The 21877-nt window shown below is 35.5% G+C and overlaps 1 protein-coding gene across 1 annotated transcript; it reads right to left on the bottom strand.

Annotated features, from left to right (window-relative positions):
* Positions 1–1731: 1731 nt before the first annotated feature.
* Positions 1732–16686, bottom strand: LOC129275186 (tubulin gamma-1 chain). The gene is made up of 13 exons (XM_064108562.1): positions 16540–16686; positions 12671–12783; positions 12100–12267; positions 10970–11038; positions 10280–10359; positions 9476–9602; positions 8981–9067; positions 7938–8093; positions 7356–7511; positions 6471–6545; positions 5603–5689; positions 4520–4711; positions 1732–3626 (listed from the first exon to the last, which is right to left on the bottom strand). Exons 1-13 carry the CDS (start codon positions 16586–16588, stop codon positions 3603–3605), a joined length of 1383 nt encoding a protein of 460 aa, XP_063964632.1. The 5' UTR covers positions 16589–16686; the 3' UTR covers positions 1732–3602.
* Between the last annotated feature and the right edge of the window lie 5191 nt (positions 16687–21877).

The raw sequence follows: 21877 nt of genomic DNA, 5'->3' as shown, positions 1-21877 counted from the left end.
AGATAACAGGCACTGCATTTGCAATTGCATTTATATACATTAAGGCCCTTATTCTGAAGTCGGGTTTAACTTAAACTCAGGTTTAAAGTTGTGGTTTAAGTATGGAGAGCCAATGTTACATAAATCACTAACAGTAGAGATATCATATTTCATCTAATTTGGCTCTCAAATCATTCATAATTGTCTAGGAAGTATAAATAGATGATTGTCTTCACCATTGATGAATCAGGAAAGAGCAAAGTAAACATAAGAAACATACAACTTAATAACAATTTTGACACTTTTGGCTTCTCATAATTTTAGCACAGAGTTAGACCATGGTCTAAGTTAAACCTGACTTCAGAATACAGGCCTAAGCGTAGAAATGTTTCTGACTAGAATTTCTAAAGCTATTTGTAAGTTACTCACAACTTCAGGCATGGCTGTGACATGTTCTTGGGTGCAAAATCAGATTGTGATTCCTATTAGCTAAAAGTCTGAAAATTGATCTATGAAGTTTGAAAGTCTTGTTGGTAATAAACGACTAAGTGTAATTTATTACTTGTCAAAATATGATTACCAGTATACTTTAGAACATAAAATTTCTGAGAACTCATTTAGCACAAGAACAAAAAAGTCACAAGTGGTCCAAAGAGTAACGGGTAACTTACAAACAGCTTTATGAAATGACAAGATCACCTTTCTTCCTACATTATACAGTGCGTCCCAAAAAAAACTATACACTTTTGAAATGGCTGCCAAATAATAAATGGAGCACTTTGGGGGAAAAGACTTATAAATATGGAAAGCCAATAAAGTCAACTTTCAAATGACACCAAAAAGTTGGAAAACTATTCATGCTTGAGCAAGCACTGCCCACTGAAACAAAGGGTATGAAAATTAGGGTGGGCCGGAATTAGCCTTCCAATTTCTTTCAGGTTTTTTTGTTTGGTACTTAAAAGTTGAGGGTTATTTGGTGAATTAAAGATCATTTGTGATCAGTGTGTTGTTTGTGAAAATTTAATGCGTTATTAAATTGAAATTTAATGCATGAGTGATCATGAATTGCAATTTTTAGTGCAGCATTTTGTCTTTATCATGTGGATCTCAACAATGTGTTCATGAGAGTCAGGAGAAGAGGGGGTAATATGACTTAGGTAGGTGAAGTATGTTGATGGGATAAAGGTCAACAGAACATTTAAGCAACCCCTCTCTCCATCTCAACCCCCACCTCCCCCCACTTCTCTCCTGAGAGATTAAGCTCGGCTAGACTGGGCAGGAATTAGCCTTAAAGTTTTTTGGAGTGGTTAGTCCTTTGGAACTTGCTAAGCTAAGGGTGTTAAGCTAAATTGATGAGTAAGATAAGTTTTGGTTTCTTAGGCAAATTTCACGAGTTACTAAATTGAAATTTAATGCATGAGTGAACCGGAGTTGTAATTTTAGTGTAGCATATTCATCTTGTGGACCTCAGAAGTGTGTTCGTGAGAGGCAGAGTAATGTGATGGTACCTGTTACAAGCAAGAGGGCGAGATATGCTAAGACTTGGTTAAAAGGGCATTCCTCTTCTTTTTGTCCTTTTTACAAATTAATAGTCATATGTACCATCCCTTCTCCACCTCCATTTCCCAGCCCCCCCCCTCTCTCTCTCTGTCTCTTTTCCTGGATTGCAGCCTATTCAAAACTTAACTGCCAAGTGACCGGTGGCTGATGGTCATTTTTTTTATTGAATCATTACCAAGAAATTTAATGATTATGATGATTAATGAAATAATTTATTGAAAAAAAATGAATGTTTGATTGATCACATTGCACATTGAATGAGTTGATTTACTAATAAATTGTTGATTCAATGATTGATAGGAAAAAGTTGATGCCCCAATTCAGAATTTATCATTAAATCGACATTCTGCTCTGGACTTCACGCATACATGACAATAGCCATCAGTCTCACAACAGGAGGGGAGGATGGGAAAGAGGGAGGGGGAGGGTGGGAAAGAGGGAGGGGGCGGGGACTCAATGTTCTGTTGACCCTTATTCCATCAACCTGCTTCTCCCACTTAAATCCTATCTCACCCCCTATCCTCCAGACTCCCATGAACACATTGCTGAGATCCACATGATAAAGTTGAAATGCTGCCCAAAAAAGAGATCCAAATGATAAAGTTGAAATGCTGCCCCAAAAGTATAATTTATGCTCACTAATGCATTAAAGTTCAATTTAATAATTTATGAAATTTGCTTATGCAACCAAAACTGGTCATGGTTGATCATTAATTTATCACAACGCCCTTAACTTTGCAAGTTTAAAAGGATTTGCCTCTTAAAAACTGACACAAATTGGAAGGCTAATTCCAGCCCACCCTAATTTTCATACCCTTTGTTTCAGTGGGCAGTGCTCGCTCAAGCATGAATAGTTTTCCAACTTTTTGGTGTCATTTGAAAGTTGACTTTATTGGCTTTCCATATATGTAAGTCTTTTTCAGCAAAGTGCTCCATTTATTATTTGGCAGCCATTTCAAAAGTGTATAGTTTTTTTTGGGACGCACTGTAGTGTATTCAGTCTTCAATATCTGTACAGGGGGAGTTTCACCATCTACAACATATAATATATTCTTTTGCAAAATACTCCTATCTGCTTAAGCCAGAATAAGTACTTTTAATCTAAAAGGAAAAGAACTTAAAGTGGATAAAAAAACGAGTCTCATGTTTTGCTATGTCCAGACAATTTTTTTTTCAGGGGCTACCTTTCAAAACTTACTGCATGAATCTGCAACATTTGATAAACTTTAACATTGCAATGAATGGGGATTTTCAAGGGCTCTTTTGAACATATTGGGGGCGAAATCACCCCAAGCATCCATGTTTCCCCGGCTAAGTCAAAGCATAAATGATACATTAAATCCCATGATAGAATAAATAGGTTACACCTAGAGGAATATCAACCTGATATAAAGAATTGCAGTATTTTAGTCTGGATAAAACCCCAAAAGTTGTCAAAATGTTCAACTTCTCTGTCATAGACGCATATGTAATACAATTTTAGAAAAAAAGGGTAATTTAATGAAATCAGTATTATTTCTATTAGAAGCAGCAAACATTCTGCAAAATGGAATAGTTTGCACCTTGGTTTGTACCTTGAGAGGAAAGTTTCATACAGTACATCCAGACTATAGATAGATCTCCTTAGTCTTTAAAGAAGATGATGGGAAGCAAAATCCTTCAACTGTCCATAAATATGAACGTTGAGGATAGTACTGCACCCAATGGCATTGTCATCTGGTCTCATGTACTTTCCCATCCAAAGCAGACAACTTGAGAAATTAATTTTGTAAGTTAAAAAAATTTTTTTTTTACTACACAAAGATGAGCTCAAAGGTTGTTTGTATAGTCACAGGTGGCCGACTCCTATATTCCAGCCACAAGAGTCTTTCCACTATAGTCTTTCAGAGCTCACTCTCTGAGACCAATCAACAGCTCACAATGATATGTCCAGGATATGGGCTAGTCAAACAAGAGCAGTCTCCAGCATCTGGGGATTTGTTTGAGTAGAATTCAACATAAGCTCCAGTAATTGGATTTGGACTGTTGACATATCCCCCAGCTTGCTTTGCTTCTCGTTTGTCTCACGACTTTGAAGCTTGAGCACTCTGTGAGTAAGAAGAAAATAAGAATTAAATATAAATATAATAGTTGAATTAAATTTTATATTTAAGAAGATGATAAATATCAAGAGAATGAGAGAAATCACTTACATTTTAGGACTGGGTGATTTCAAATTCGGTGTTGGTGTTGGAATTTGGATTGCTTCCCCTAGCTCCAAAACCTATTATGAGTTTGTAAAACTGATCCAGATCACATTATTGACATCTCAACAATTAGTAAGTGACATTTCAGGACCATCTTCAATTTATGTTTGATGTTATACTCGTATTAAAATTGACCTAACACTAACACCAAAAGGTCAACACTGAACTTGAAATCAGCCAGTGTCAGCATGAACTGTTAACACTTTTACAATCACTGATATCTGGTGCCATGTGTTTTATCGTAAGATTCAGAAGATGAATTGACAGGGATATAGTTTCTGAAGCTAAACAAGTTAACAGAGAATAACAGTTCACCAAGTACCAGGTACCTATGTACTTGTAGGCGTTTGGTAATGACATCATTTAATCAAATGGCCCCTTTGTCATATTTCCACATGATCTACCAATATTTCAAACTTTTTCTAATGAAAACATGGTTCATAAACAGTTAATCTAAATCAGACAAGTCTAGTGGTGTATGACAAAGTGGGTTATAGGCAAGATGGGTATAGCCTGAATGTCAATTACACAAAATGTGAATGAGACCAAATGAATTTTGCTTTGATTTTCAGGATTTCCACTCTACTTATAGTATTTCAATTCATTTGCTCTGAAAAATTGTGTTTTCTTCAGAATTCAGGGTCTTTTATTTATTATCTGTATCTTGGAAAACTGGGGACTTAAGTGAAGATCAAGTGGGTGTTGACCAAATGGACATTTGTTATTGCCCTCACCTGCTGAGTGCCCCATGAGATATAATCGGGTTTGGTTGCAGCATGGCACTCATCAATCAGCTGCTGAACAACCTCTCTAGAATCATCTAACTCATCAAGATTATCCTTGAAGATACTCTCCTTACGGAACTGCTCCAGGAAAGCCTCTCGCTTCCGAAGCTTGTCAAACTGCTGGCATGTCCTCTCGAACAGCTGGGTTAACATAAATACAGATAAACTCTCACAAGTCAACCTTTCATAAGTTGAATATTCGGTTACACAACATTTGCTCCGGGTTTTATATCGTCAAAGATATAGAGTTAGAATAGGGTTTTATGTTAAGTTTAGGGTTAGGTTTAGGATAGGGTATAGTGTTAAATCCAGGGTTGAAGTTGGTTGTTCCATTACTAGTAATATGTGGAATATGCAGCAGAGCATTATCTCTGGAGCAAATGTCATGGAACCGAATATTCGCATAAGTTGTGCTGAATTTCTCATAAGCCAAACAAAATTTTGCGGTCCCAAGAGATGTGATTTAGGCAAAGATAAGGTCATAAATCATAGCAAACAAAAATATTTGAAAAACCCCTATTTTATGTACTGACGAATGAATCATGGTTTCTGCCATTGGCCAACATTTACACACAAAGAAGGTTTGAACACCTTCTTGTTTGGCCTACAACTAGGTTAGGTTGAAAACACATGTGAGAACAATAAATATAATACAATCATATAAGTGCTGTAGGTGAGCACATTGGCGATCTTTTTTTATAGTGTGCGTGAAAAAAAGGACTTGATTTTATACCCCTCTTGGGCTGAATCTTTCTTTTGTGAATTTGGGACATGAGGTTTTGAACTATTATGTATGTTATAATGTAGATATTGAATTTTGGCCACTAAAGTGAATTTTAGAAGATATTCACCAATTATACACCCAATCAATAAGAAAAATATATAACCTTTATCTAAATAGATACATTATTTCTGTCAAAACAATTGATAATTTCTAAGTTCATTCTGAGGACTCCAAATAATTAGTTGTTCTAAATGGGATAAAAGTAGAACACAAAAATATATTTGGTGATAACAAAGAATAAAACTCACTGAGACAATGCTGGTATGGTTTGCTAACATCAAACCACTGACTCTGTGAGCTGTCTGTACATAAGGAGATTTCTTAGATAGAGCCACCTGAAAGAGAAAGAAAAAACAATAATACTATAATGAAATATAGGAAAACTACATTTAAGTCTGCATATGTTGACCTCCTTCAAGTCAATTAATCGCCCAACTCAAAGCAGTTTTTCAGAACAGATAATAGAAAAATCTGTGCGGGCATTTCAGTTGTGGCCTTCTTATACTGCAGATCATTTAAAAACCACAATAGCTAAGCACACTGGTTGGTATTCTTGTACATTAATCTTGGTTAAAAACAAAAGTAAATGGTTGACTCGTACAAAGCAACCCAAATTACATCTTCCTAATTAAATATTCACGAACAAGGATAATAAAGTAAAACAAAACTTTATACCGGTATTATATCATATATATTTTCGAAGTGCGCACTTCATTCATGTCATTGTTATTTGCATGTTTATCCTTATGTTTGTTTATTTTTGCATATTCATGTTAATGTCATTATGTTCACATCTACGTTGTATAATATGTTATTGTCACCCTGTATCGTGTTCCGTAAGAACTGATAGCCTGGGTTTTATGTTTATTACCTTTGTTTATTTGATATTTATGATTGATCAATAAAGAGGTGATTTAAAAAAAAAACTCTAATTCACTGCAAAGTTATATGTTCATCATAACTTTCACTTAAAGATAATATGCACTTGATGAAACGTGTAAACATTTATATTCATACCTTTATAATAGAAGAAACACATTTGGGTAATCAGTCTTTACAAAGTATGATTACCACATGCCCAAAATGTGTCAAACAAACTTAGACATAACGCAATACCTGAATACTTGCTGGTCCCCACGGTATGAAGTTGGCAAGCTTTCGTTCTCGTATCCTCTGAAGACTCTTGTGGACCTAAATATTTTCAAGAATGATAAGTGATATGTGGAAGAAAATGAAAAAAGGCACAAGTGTCTTGAGTGATATTTTAATGAATCTTTGTTTCCAAACCAAGCAAATATGAAGTTATGAATGTGAAATAATAAGCTTATTTCTGACTGGATACTTCACATGGATTACCATGCAAAGTGGCATGCAAGACACAGAGACCATGCTTGGCAGAAAAATAATTTGTAATGAAACGAAAAGTGGTACCCTTATTGCAACATCGTAGATATCTGGAAGAATAACTGACCACTTGGGTTATATATCTCTAACCATGCATCTCTGACCATACAGGATTTCAAATTTTATGATTGCATTACTAGACAAATCTTTAATTTGGATGTGAATCCTGGATATAGACTTTAGGATACAGCAATAATCATTTCCTTCACTTCAAAACAAAATTAACTGCAAAAATTGATTATAATGTAATTGAGCAGTATCAAATGTAAATGAAAAAAAAATCTAAACCTAAAGCTAACACTGTCTCTTGAATTGCCAGGTGGGTGTTTCATAAAGCTGTTCGTAAGGTACGATTGACTTTACGCATGACTGGTGATCCTTTCTTGTGCTATCCGTATGTAATTGAGTTGTGTACCTAAGAACACGTTCCAGTTGTGCGTAAAGTCGTTCGTAACTTTACGAACAACTTTATGAAACACCCACCTGCACAGGAATTGCCTGCATAGTGAGGGTTGGTTCTGCCCATAGTTTCATCCTTTGAGGCTTCAACTGAACTAAAAAATATCATTCCAATGCAGAGTCTTTGTACAAACATACTTGTGTTGGGTCAACCTCTCCCTGAATGATGTTGAGGATTGAGATGTAGCAGTGACTACTCTGTTTATCTCTTAATGTGGTAGACACCATGATGTTCTTGGGTTGCAGGAGACGACGCATCACGTCAAGGACTGTGGTCTTCCTAACACTTGCCAGCTGTGGGGGTTGTGAAAAGATAATACAATGACTTGAAAGGTGAAAATTCAATTCAATTGGTTTAATAGGAACGCAAGTCCTAAGGCTGAATTTGTAATAACTTCCTAGCATGAATATAACATTAAGTACAGCTTGGAAAACTATTGGTTTGGTTTTATACACTGTTAATGAATGACCTCTTTGTAGTTTGTTACAGGACAGAGCATTATAATCACTCAGACTTAAAACTTATGAGGCAGGAGCTCAGTATCGATGCGGTATCAAATTTCTAAACTGTTTTAAATGTTTTCCGGTATCATGGAAAAATATTACGGATAAAGACCCTTCACTGCCGAGTTTGCATTATATCAGATTTCAGGCATTCAATAGCTTCAGACCGTCTTTAGAAGGAATTCATCTGGTATTTATCGTAAAATCCTGACATACCTTGGTGTCTGTTCCCAGTGTAAGAGGTGTATAACCAGTCATAAGGAAATGAAGCCTTGGGGTGGGGATGAGGGAAGCTACCAGTCCAATCAGATCATTGTTCATATAGCCAGGGTACCTCAACGTTGTGGTGCTGGTTGACATGATGGTGGACACCTAGAGAAGAGAATTCCAAATACAATTTCAGTAAGAGCAAAGAAATAGTTCTTTCCCAACATGAGCAATTTCCTGATACTTCTTTCAATTAAAAATCACACCTTCATCAACAAAAAATAATATAAAGGGACTCTTGCAACTCTGGGGTTGTAAAAGCCCTTGATTTGCCTTTTTTCCTGTAATAAAAGTATACCCACAGATTTCTTGAACCAAAATTTTCTAATGGGCCTTTTCAGACAAAATTTTTACAGAGAGAGGGGGGCTTATCGACACCCCCTCCCACTTCAGAGCTGGGCCATAAAAGGGACGTTAAGCGCAAAAATTTAAACTGACATTTGGACCTGTGTAGTAGATATGCCATGTATCTCTTTTTGTTTAAAAAGTTGTTTTGCAATATACTATGCAAAATTATGCAAATTAAAAGTAAACATTTCTATTTGTCATTTCCCTCAATGTAGGTGTATAAATCTGTTTAAAAAAACAAATAATTTACATCATTACGTTTTGTTCAGATATAATTTTTATCACCTAAATCACTACCTTGAAACAGTCAAGTCAAGCACCCTCGGCTATTCTATCAGGCATGTCCGAACTGTCCATGTGGCAAATTCTTTAATACTTAAGGGGCTGAAACACAAAGACAATTTAGCCAGAGTATGCCAGCATACATATAACAAGACCTTTTATCAAGAATTCTTTTTTTTTTTACATCAAGAAACCATTATGTTTTTTCAACAAATGACAATTTTGTACATCAAGAAAAAGAATAGATGACACAACAGCTTGTCCGATGTACATTGGAAAATGCTGGCTACATCCTGGGACAGCCCCTTTAGAGCCTTAACAATGAATATTATTTGTAATATTTATGATCCTAGTCAAGTTACCATCTGGTTGATCTGTAAAAAATCTGGCTGTTGAAGATGGAGCCTCTCGGTAGCTATCCTGTTCAGAGCTGTGTTGTCAAGTACAACCTGGGACACAGTGCAATAGAAATAAACAAGTATGATGCAAATGAGGATACAGATGATACTAAAAAAAAATACACAGCCAGAAATCCAGAAGCCCTGTTTAATAAACTTGTTATAAAAACAAATTTCCAATATCATTTTAGAGCTAACAAAATCATTCAATTTGTGTGGGTGATGGTAAAACTGTTGTAGAATTTGTACATTTGTTGAATAACAAGTCTTTACGAAATAGTACGCCAAATAGTGAAAGACTATATTAGAGAAGGAAGAAGAAAATTAGATCTAATATTAGCGATTGGGTAAGTAGATTATCTGCCGATGTCATATATTTATCAGGATTGTGATTTTCTTCTCAGGACCTTCTCCCTCAAAACAGTAATAAAGACATCTTAAAACATGAATAAAACTCACCACACAATCACTATTCTGTGTCAGTCTCTTCAATGTAAGCATGGAATTATAAGGCTGTACAACGACATCACTTATCTCCTGCTGATTAGGAAACACCGAGTAGGTCTGGATCAACTTCTTAGGAAACCTGGTTGAAAAGATAGGACACAATATCAATACAAAAACAATACTACCCTCCAATAATGTAGAACCTGCTTTGATTCATCAGGAAAATGTGAAACCACCATGTTATCAATTGATTGTGCGAATATTCTTTAAAATCATAAACAACTATTACTTAGCAACTACTTCTCTCCTTTTAACTTCTATATACAGATATGAGGAAATCTGTTACCTTTTCAAATTATATGTAAACATATCTACTTTATTCAGTTCCATGCAGGAAAAATCTTTTGAAACCTACTGCACTTCCATTTTAACCAATACTTTTTAATTTCTTATTGATTGCTGTCGTCTTATCCTTAAGGGAAAATATATCCTTTACATAATCTGTGGTTTTCTTTTTAAGAAAATTAATCAAATAAAAAACATATATTTTGGATTAGTTGATTTATACTCTAACTGAACAGGTACATATTCATCATCATATACATATCTTTCTTGATGAAGAAATACATGCATTTGATAGCACAACTATATCAAGGACGGTGTTCTAAACCTTTTTTAAAGTACTTCTTCAATAATGTTACTGTTAATATACATTTAGCTCCAAATGACAATAGATCATTTTGACATGGCTTAAATACTGTGTACTTAAATCCCGACTACATGATGAACCTATGATGTCATCAAACATATTCTCACCTGTCATTTAGTTTCTCCAGGATATAGGATCCCATACCGGACCCAGTCCCACCAGCGATGGAATGACACAACACAAAACCCTTTAAAAAGACAGAAAACAAATGATTGTATTTATGGAGGGTCACTCTCACATAGTATTAAACTGCTGCTAAAAGGTATATTCCATATCTGACCTAGTCCCACCAGCAAAAGGAAATTACACACTAACCCTATACACAAACAGAAAACAAACTATGCGATTCATACAATGGTAGCTCTCACATATTACATGAATATTACACAGTTTATGTCTACACAGTCTATGTCTACTTCTGAGGTTTTCAAATACCATTTGGTCTACTCTCAATTTGGTCTAATTGCTATTTGGTCTACACTACATGTACTCTTGGTCTAATACCAACTTGGTCTCTTTCTTATTCAGTCTATAAATGCTCATGGTGTCTAATTTCCACTCTGGTCTGCTTATCATTTTTAACAATGTCAAATGAAAAATTGGTTTATATACAGTTCATCTTACCACTTACCAGACTAATATGAGATCTGGGGCCTGTAATACAAAGCTTAGTAATTCATCTTAGTTGATTTGTACAACCAATTCCACAAAATAGTCAAAGTAATCAAGCATAAAATTCAGCCTTGCGATCGAGTGCTAACCTTCGCGATACAGAGCCCTGCTCACAGTAAACTCACCTCAAGACTATCACTGTTATCGGCTTCTCTGTCTATGATGTCAAAAACCTCTTCGTACAGTTTTTCACCCTGCAAAAAAAAAGGAAAAAAATTATCATGTTCAATATCACATATTTTTATTTCAGAAAAAGATTCATAGCTTCAAATTTCCATATACATGGTAACAGATTTAGTTCCTATGACAGGAATAAATCAGGCTCATTTTATTTGGGCTATTTCAACTGGGGGAGGGGGGGGTAATTTGACCAACCTAGAGCCCCCTCCATTAACTAAGGGTTAAACTTTGAAGATGGAAGCTATCATGCTGCCTCCCAATGTTCTGAATCATCAATCTGAGATGGAAATAAACGAGGCTACAAAATTTCACGAGAAGGCCTCCATCCTCTCTCTGGACTATGCAGACTTGTCTAGAAATGTACTGAGAAAAAGGATGCAGCTGCATTTGGTCTGAACACGTTGAAAATGACTGCAGGGAATAATTTTCCTGGTATCGCATCACAATTTGCTCCATATTTTTGAAAGACTGCTATGCATAAAGTCTTTTGTATAGCATAGTTTTACATAGGACTGTACATTACTTAGTTGAGAGCTTTTCTCTTTATGACCAAAAATGCTATTGAAATTTGTAAAGCAGAATCTGGACTGTATGCAAAGTCTTACAATTTGTCGACAGTAGTATCCTTATTAAATTTGTCATTTTACTAATAAAATAGAGTTGAAGTTTGGATAAAATATAAAAACACTGTTATATTTGTTTGAAAATTATCTCATAATCCTAGCTTCTAGATCTTGTTTTGTGTGTACATTATTAACCAAATCACTTAACTTTGTTTAGATAAAACTGATATCAAGTCATCACTTTGCCACATTCCCTTTTTTTCCCGGGGAGGGGGGGGGGTGGTAAGCGGGGACGGGGTATGAATCAAGGTTATTCTATTACTGTTTCTGTTACTCTTCTTTTTCTGTGAACCAACTTGTGTTTATGTGATTTGCAATCATTCAATAATCATTAGTAAATTTTGTAATTGACTTTAGTTTGTTATAATAAAAACAGAATTAAAAAAACCCATTATGCTAAAGGCTCCCCCACAACATTCAGAGTCACTTGGAAGAGAGACAATCATACAAACCTGTGTGTAGCCTGATGCCCAGTTGTTTCCAGCTCCCCCTCCATCCTTAGAAATGTAGATGTTTTCTGGATTGTACAGATTGGCATAGGGAGAGTTCTGGATTCCATGAATGACCCTGGGTTCCAAGTCTAACAAAACTGCTCTGGGTATGTAATGTTCATCATCAGCCTATTGAAGTGACATGAATAATGAATATGAGTCACCATGTTTTTAATAATAATAAACGAGATTTGTACAGCGCACTTCCCATCTTGATTGGATGCTCAAGGCGCTTCAGAGCACAACAACAAAAGCAATTTACATATACATGTCTGAACACAACCTTTTTCATGCCTTAAATTTTGATAGGTCTCCCAACTTCCTGGTTTTGTAAGGCAACTTCATTTATATTCTACGGCGCAGATTGCAGCAAGTTAAAAGGGCAAGAAATCACCCAAGGCCAAGCTCAATGAGAGGGGCATTGTGGGTAGTTAATGGGAGCATCCAAGGGCATTGTGGGTAGTTAATGACATCAAACTTCATACATGTAGCCTTGGATTCATTTAATTCCTGGTTTTTAACTAACATTTACCTGATAAAAAAAGACATCCTTGCGATCTGATCCATCCGTTGCAAAATCTTCAAGAATTCCTTCCGGGCTGATTCCATGTTCCAGACACAGCTGCTTCCAAAACTCCATACCAACTTCAAAGAGAAAAAAAATTATGTATATAAGATCCAAATTGGGAAAGCAAGTGCGAATGCACTACATGTAAATAATATACATCCACTTCAGACACAGATCTGTGATGCCTACATGTACGCTAGAGCATTTATTTTCCCATTTTATACAGGTATATGTCAAATTGTGTTCATGTCAAATTTTCTATTTTCTGTGATTCTCTATGTAACTCAAAACCAAAAATATAAAGACATTAACCCTAGCTAAAACGTATTGTGATTGCACAATCATTGGGCAAAACCACAGCCAGACAATCAAAACCTAGCGGTGTTGTGAATTTGTTATTGATTGTCCAGCTGAGTGTTGCGCAACTATTTTCGATGACCATTAAACAAACAAAAAAAGCCAAGATGGTTGTGGAAACTGCAGTAAATTTTGCCATGGTTAGACCTGTCTAGAATCTACTTTACTAAAAGAAAAGTAATGGTTTGATAATCACTTTGCAAAACATGCAGAATTAGGCAATATTCTTGTAGATTTTAATACTTTTGCAAATTTACCATCTGTCACCTGTTACTAATGTGCTAAAAATGAAGAAATCTGGATCATATATTCAAAATGACCAATCAAAAAAGAAAACTAGCACATCAATGATGTGGAGCTCTCCGGCATCTCGCAACAAAATTGAACAGGCCGAGTGAGTTGACACTTGAAACTGGTAAATTATATTGGTGACATGATAAATTGAGGAAACAGAATTGAAATTGATGAAAATATGACATAGACATGATGATAGAAGCATTTTTTGTGATTTATGAATAAATTTCGTATAAATTAGCACAAATAATTTTCTATTCAAAATTTGTAATTCGGTGTAAAAAGTTACAACCTCATGCAACTGTTATTGTTAACAAAAAAGTTAGCTCTCTCACTCACACGTATTGCGAGGTTAGTATTTAATTTAGTAGTAGGCCTATACCACTCCTAGTACCAATGAGGTCCAAACATTAACATGTATGGACCTCATAGGCGACAATGCGTTAAAAACAGGTTAGAACTTCTAAACGTACTGTTTCCTGCACCCAAGTATGATATTACTCCCAAAATATGAGTTTTGTCCTCGTTTGTTTATCATTTATTAAAAGATTGCCCATTAAATATATTCCTATTCCTAATTTGAATTTAATAAAATAAAGGGAAACTTACATTTGAGTCATTTTTCGATCTTTTTTTGGCAGTCAGTCCGGTCACCGTCGAGTGCGATCAAAGCGGTATGAAGCTGATTTTCAGATCACGTGATACGTGTGGTCATCACCTGATCAATCGACTATCCTTTTTTAAAGACCGCAACAATTATAAATTTTATTATAAAATATATATAGAATGAATAATTGCATGATATTATATATATTTCTACAATTAAAAATATTTTGTGATATGAATTTAATATTTGACGTAAAAATCGCTATTTAACAAAATATTTATTAAAAATAAAAAATCAAACAAAATAAAAACGCCTTGGACACAGTGCAGAAAACCTAACAATTTGGCCGCGTTCTTAACAACTATCGTAAGGGGCGCTCTATTTATAAATAAAGTTGCATATGTAGCTGTCTACCGCGACAGGAACAGCCGCAGAATTGAAGCCAGAAGCGTGGGAAATTGCCAGAAAATTCAAGAAAAGAACCGGTGAGTACCGATTTAACAGTACTAATTTATTAAGTAACATTTATTGAATCATTACAAGATTTATTTTTTAGTAAAACAAAGCTTAGTTCTAAGCTAGGGCGGCCCAAATGCGCGTGAGTGGAGTCCCAGTTTATTAGCACGGGTAAGTATTGGGGTGTCGCCTAGAGTGGCCTATACTAATAGGGACAGTGATTTTCCGCGATCGCGGAAAACGGACGGAATTCACGGAAAGGGCCTTTTGAAACGGAAAATGGCATTTCAAACGGAAAATCACGGAAAACGTATTTTCCCTCAAAATACACAGAATAGCAACAGAAATTACTCCAAAATCACAACAAAATGAGAATATTAAATGGCCAAAAAACCCCAGAAAACACGATCTCACTTCGCTACTATCATGACAATTCACACATCGTGACTGCACTCGACATCAGCACACTCGATTGTACCCCGCACCGTACCCGTACGTACCCGGCCGGCCGGGTTGGGCTTCACATGCACACATGTATCGTTCAACTACATGTACACAGTTGTGTGTTGCTGCCCTCTACGTTTGAAGATGTAACAGCACGATATCGTGGTCTTAAAATCCAAGATGGCGGATTGGGAAAAGACGATGACTGATGATAACGATGTCCAAAAACCCCCCAAATTATCGATGAAATATCATTTCACCGTGAAATAATGCTAATAATATGAAAGGTGAGGATGTATGCATGCAAAATGGGTGTGTTAAAATATTTTATTCACCCGCATAGATCCGATTAGAACGGATTTTATTGTGTTGTTGGTACAGTAGCAGATACAAATTTTGACCAGTGCGAGTGTGCATGTAAATGTGTAAACGGAATTGTCACTTTTCCGTGTGTACAAAGTCTATGGGGAAACGGAATTTCCGTTTTCTGACATGCTGAAACGGAATTTGAGATTTTCTGAAACGGAAAAGGCAATTTTTTGAAACGGAAAATCACTGTCCCTATACTAACTCAAACTCAGGACAGATGGAACCAAAAACAAGAAAAAAAATCAGAACACACAATGACACAGTACACACTGCCTACTACTACTAGTATGATGGTGGGCCCCAAGTCTGCGCACCTAACAATTTGAGTTAAGATTTAACATGAATTTCTTCTTATTTCACAAAATCTTTTGGTTAATAGTGTTCCTTATATTATTAAGAGTAAGTGTACCAAATTTCTCATTAAAAAATGAAAGAAAATATAAGATTTTCTTGAAAAAACCTTTGGGCAGTCATTTTCAGATTGAAAAAAAAATGGTACCCCATGTCTGCGCACTCATTCACTTTGCACACGATTCAGGGATTTTGATGACAAAGGCTGCATTTTGAGGCCGTCACATGAAATGCCCTGAATTCATTATTTTTCCACTATTTTGAGTCGGATTTTTTAATGAATACCTGTCTATGTATTGCATGTGTAAAGTTCGTGCTCGTTGCGTATCTTCTTTTACTAGAATCGCGCAGATACGCGGGTGCACAGACTTGGGAGACCGCGCAGACATGTCATGGGGGAACTGACCATACTAGTAGTAAGGAAAAGTTTAACCCTGACCAATCCTTTACTTGCCCATGTTCCCATTAATAACGTTACCTGCTGAAACCACACATCGCCATATAACCTTTACCAGTTTATCTTCCACTATAATGACTTCATGAAATCAAGAAATTGGAAGGAGGAGAGGGGCAAACAAGTTTTTTAGGTAAAACTTTACGCCCACAACAAGGTATGTTACAAGGTATGTTAGTAGTAGTAGTAATAGCTAGGCCTATACTATTCTATAGTATGGGCGACATGTCAAGGCTCCGTGGTGTATACGTAAAAATATCATCACTGAGGCTAGAGTTAACAAGTTAGCTGCTGTGCTTGACAACTGACAGAGCCCCGCTGCTGCAATAGAATAGTCGCAGCGGAAGACCGAAAGACCCCCCTCCATTCGTTATTTGACTAACGTGGTAATAAGCGTCTGGGACCGAAGTAAATAGATTAGGCGGCACAAAACAATTCACTAAAACAATCATAAATCATCATCTATCGTTTTAATTACAGTCATGATTAAAAAAAACTTACTCTGGTTGCCACATTGTCCAAGCTGCAAGGTAATAATCTCCCGAGGCATGATTAACTGACGTAGGCCTAAGTGCTTTTAGTTTTATTAATATGCAAAACTCCACATCCAGATATCTGCTCAGCTTAGGTTTTCAACGTTATGATTGGCGGTAAATTCCTCTAAGTTGTACAACAGAGGGCGTTCATTCCCCAGACAGAGTTTTACTACTCTGCCCCCAGAGTTATTAATATAGCAATGTTTATTAATATTTCCCACCCAGGCTCTGTTTCTCCCGTTTAAGATTTTTCTTCCCGGCCTTAAAGTGATCTTTCTCCCGCCTAAATTCCACACAATTCCACACAGTCCTTTAAATCATACCTCGAAAGGTGTCATTCACCAGAGTAAATTGCACATTGCACGGAAGCGACATCACATCTAGACGATAGTGCTACTAAGCGATGTCTGGATTACCCTTTCTGAGATTCAAACACCTTTTTAAGCAGATTTCAAGGTAACTAAAGCGTCAAAGCTGTGTGCAATCTCGTTAATTAAGCGGGCGCGAGCGATCTAGATAGCATCATCCCTCCTATTAATAGGCCCTCCTACGTTGCATATACCAAAGAATAATATTGATAACATGACATGACATGAATTAATGACTATATCATTAGAATGTAAAAAGTGAGGAAATTCCTTCATTTTTGTTTTTGAGGAATACCATGTGAAATAATTAGAGAAGCTGTAAAATTGCTGAAAACCAACTTTAAGCAATCCTACTCCAGAGATCGATATCATAAGGGGCCCATTTCATAAAAGACTTGCAACTGTTGTAACTTTGCCATTATCATGAATATGGCAACTACCATGGAAACCTTGATTATGATTGGCTGCTGAGCCCTTTTACCATGGTAGTTGCCATTGTGGCAAAGGTACGTGTAAGTCCTTAAAAAACAGGCCCCAGATGAGACAAGATGGATATGGAAATGTCAATGTAAGGTGAGGTAGTATTAATTATTATGTCTTTACAGGTTGATACGAATAAAGATATCGCAAAAATGTATGGTTTTGTAGATGCTTATCAATTTCATATGCATGCATGAATAATGATATATGACAAGAAATTTTATAAAACCAAGATGTATGATTTGATTCATTATTTTGTTATTGACTTAGAGCCATCATATATTGAAAATCAGCCTGAGATAGCACGGGAGAGCACCTAGGACCCTACAGCTTCCAGAGCCACAAGGTTTCTTCCTTTTTGGTCATTACCTTCCTCACTTTCTTTAAATTTGATGTTCATTGTATTTACATTGTCTATTTTTTTATGTATTTTTATCTTGATCTCTTGAGGAGAAATAAATGAAACTTGAAACTTGAGGGGTCCTACACCCCGCCTGCAAGGGACTTCGCGCTGGTTCGCGCACATCAAGTTGGAGTCTCCAGTTTGCTTGGGGATCCAGGCGGGAGAATCTCCAGATCAGAAGGTGCTTGGGGTTGGAGTCTCTGGATTTTTGTGAAAAAAGTATAACCCCTATAACATTCCCCCGAACTAGTATAACCTTAAAATGTTTATGACAATTTCTCCCAATTAAAACTCTTATAATAATGGAAATGTTTTAACCATTTTTATAATTTCCACCTTTAAACCAACAAGCCAGTAAAACTCCTTATTGAATTTTCATTCAGGCGCCGCTTATCTAGTTACCTAAAAGTATAAATCATTACCCCGGTATTAGCTCCAGCTGCAAAAGGCACTCGGTGCATTTACAGAAATTAATCCTGCCGTGTACCCATTCACCTCATCTGGGTTAAATGCAGCACCATGTGGGTAAATTTAGTTGCTGAAGTAAAACATATGCCATGGTTGGGATTCGAATCCACGTCCTAAATGAAAGACGAGAGTCGTAACCACTAGACCACGACATCCCCTTAAAAAATCTAAACATATTACGTTACATTATATGATTAAGGCAATAAATCATTTTGTCCGTTGCTTAAACAATGATTATGATTACAATAATGCTATAACGATAACTACTACTACTACTACTACTACTACTACTACTACTACTACTACTACTACTACTACTACTACTACTACTACTACTACAACTATATACTACTACTACTAATACTACTACTACTACTACTACTACTGCTACTACTGCTACTACTGCTACTACTGCTACTACTGCTACTACTACTATACTACTACTACTACTAGTATTGTATTGTATTTGTTATTTATTTATTTATTTATAATGTTTACATTATATTTTGTTATGATTCTATTTGTATGTAAACATTCACTTATTTCAGTCTTTGACTGCTTGTGATTGTATTTTGATAGTTTTTATTGCAATAAAATCCAATATATATATATACTACTACTACAACCACTACTACTACTACTACTACAACTATATACTACTACTACTATACTACTACTACTAATACTACTACTACTACTACTACTACTACTACTACTACTACTACTACTACTACTACTACTACTACTACTACTACAACCACTACTATAGACTACTACTACTACTACTACTACTTCTACTACTACTACTACTATATACTACTACTACTACTACTACTACTACTACTACTACTATTACTACTACTACTACTACTACTACTACTACTTCTACTACTACTACAACCACTACTACTACTACTACTACTACAACTATATACTACTACTACTATACTACTACTACTACTACTACGTACTACTACTACTACTACTACTACTACTACTACTACTACTACTACTACTACTACTACTAATACTACTACTACTACTACTACTACAGCAACTACTATAGACTACTACTACTACTACTACTACTACTGCTACTACTACTTCTACTACTACTACTACTACTATATAATACTACTACTACTACTACTACTACTACTACTACTACTACTACTACTACTACTACTACTACTATACTACTACTACAACCACTACTACTACTACTACTACAACTATATACTACTACTACTACTACTACTACTACTACTACTACTACTACTACTACTACTACTACTATACTACTACTACTACTACAACCACTACTACTACTACTACAACTACTACTACTACTACTACTACAACCACTACTATAGACTACTACTACTACTACTACTACTGCTACTACTACTTCTACTACTACTACTACTACTATATACTACTACTACGACTACTACTACTACTACTATACTACTACTACTACTACTACTACTACAACCACTACTACTACTACTACAACTATAAACTACTACTACTATACTACTACTACTACTACTACTACTACTACTACTACTACTACTACTACTGCTACTACTACTACGTACCACTACTACTACTACTACTACTACTACTACTACTACTACTACTATACTACTACCATATTACTACCACTACTACTACTACTACTACTACTACTACTACTACTACTACTACTACTACTTCTACTACTATACTACTACTACTACTACTACTACTACAACCACTACTACTACTACTACTACAACTATATACTACTACTACTACTACTACTACTACTACTACTACTACTACTACTACTACTACTACTATACTACTACTACTACTACTACAACCACTACTACTACTACTACAACTATATACTACTACTACTATACTACTACTACTACTACTACTACTACTACTACTACGTACTACTACTACTACTACTACTACTACTACTACTACTACTACTACTACTACTACTACTACTACTACTACTACTACTACTACTACTATACTACTACCATATTACTACCACTACTACTACTACTACTACTACTACTACTACTACTACTACTACTACTACTACTTCTACTACTATACTACTACTACTACTACTACTACTACTACTACTACAACCACTACTACTACTACAACTACAACTATATACTACTACTACTACTACTACTACTACTACTACTACTACTACTACTACTACTACTACTACAACCACTACTACTACTACTACAACCACTACTACTACTACTACAACTATATACTACTACTACTATACTACTACTACCACTACTACTACTACTACTACTACTACGTACTACTACTACTACTACTACTACTACTACTACTACTACTACTACTACTACTACTACTACTTCTTCTACTACTACTACTACTACGTACTACTACTACTACTACTACTACTACTACTACTACTACTACTACTACTACTACTACTTCTTCTACTACTGGTTACTACTACTACTGCTACTACTACTACTACTACTACTACTACTACTACTACTACTACTATACTGGCTACTACTACTATAGACTACTACTACTACTACTACTACTACTAGGCCTACTACTACTACTACTACTACTACTACTACTACTACTACTACTACTACTATTACAACCACTGCTATAGACTACTACTACTACTACTACTACTAATACTACTAATACTACTTCTTCTACTACTACTGCTACTACTGCTACTTCTACTACTACTTCTACTACTTTACTACTACCACTACTACTACTACTACTACTACTACTACTACTACTACTACTACTACTACTTCTACTACTTCTACTTTTACTACTATACTTCTACTACTACTACTACTACTACTACTACTAATAATAATAATAATGATAATTATTACACTACTACTACTACTTCATAATATTTTTTTTTAATTATTACTGTTATCATTATCATCACTGTAATTACCATAGTATCACAATATCGACAATAAAATGCTTGGAGCACCATCATGTTCAACATTACCCCACTTTTCCACATCTTTATACCAGTGATCCAAATATGAAAAAAACAAAACATTTTCTTTGTCTTCATAAACTGAGGATGCTTCAGAATAATAAATCTAACCTCTCTTTTCTCCTGGATTGACCATCCCCCATACTTACATGCAGAAAAAGCATCATGGGGCAAAACCCGTCATCTCATTTTTCCAATCTTTATTGATAACGTAGTTTCTGTTCCAGATCCCCTTTCACACAACAAAAGTCACACTCGGCGATCGCGCATTTGAATTTGCTGCCCCCAAATTATAGAATAGACTGCCAATTAATGGATATAAAGATGTTCTCCATCACTTACTATCTTCAAATCGAAATTGAAAACATATCTCTTTAATTGCTGTGTACACATTTACTTATTTATTAACAATATTTCAACAGGATACCCAATCAACATAAAAATTGCTCTCCTAATTGCGCGGCCTAAATTTTTAGATATACTTTCTGGTAGAATCAAGTAAAAGAACTCTGAGCAAGCACAACTGAACTCATATAAAAGCTGC

Source organism: Lytechinus pictus, chromosome 13, assembly GCF_037042905.1.
Source record: "Lytechinus pictus isolate F3 Inbred chromosome 13, Lp3.0, whole genome shotgun sequence".
Classification (NCBI taxonomy): Eukaryota; Metazoa; Echinodermata; class Echinoidea; order Temnopleuroida; family Toxopneustidae; genus Lytechinus; species Lytechinus pictus.
The sequence above is the reverse complement of the archived record's forward strand: the minus strand, read 5'-3'. Positions and strand labels throughout refer to the sequence as shown.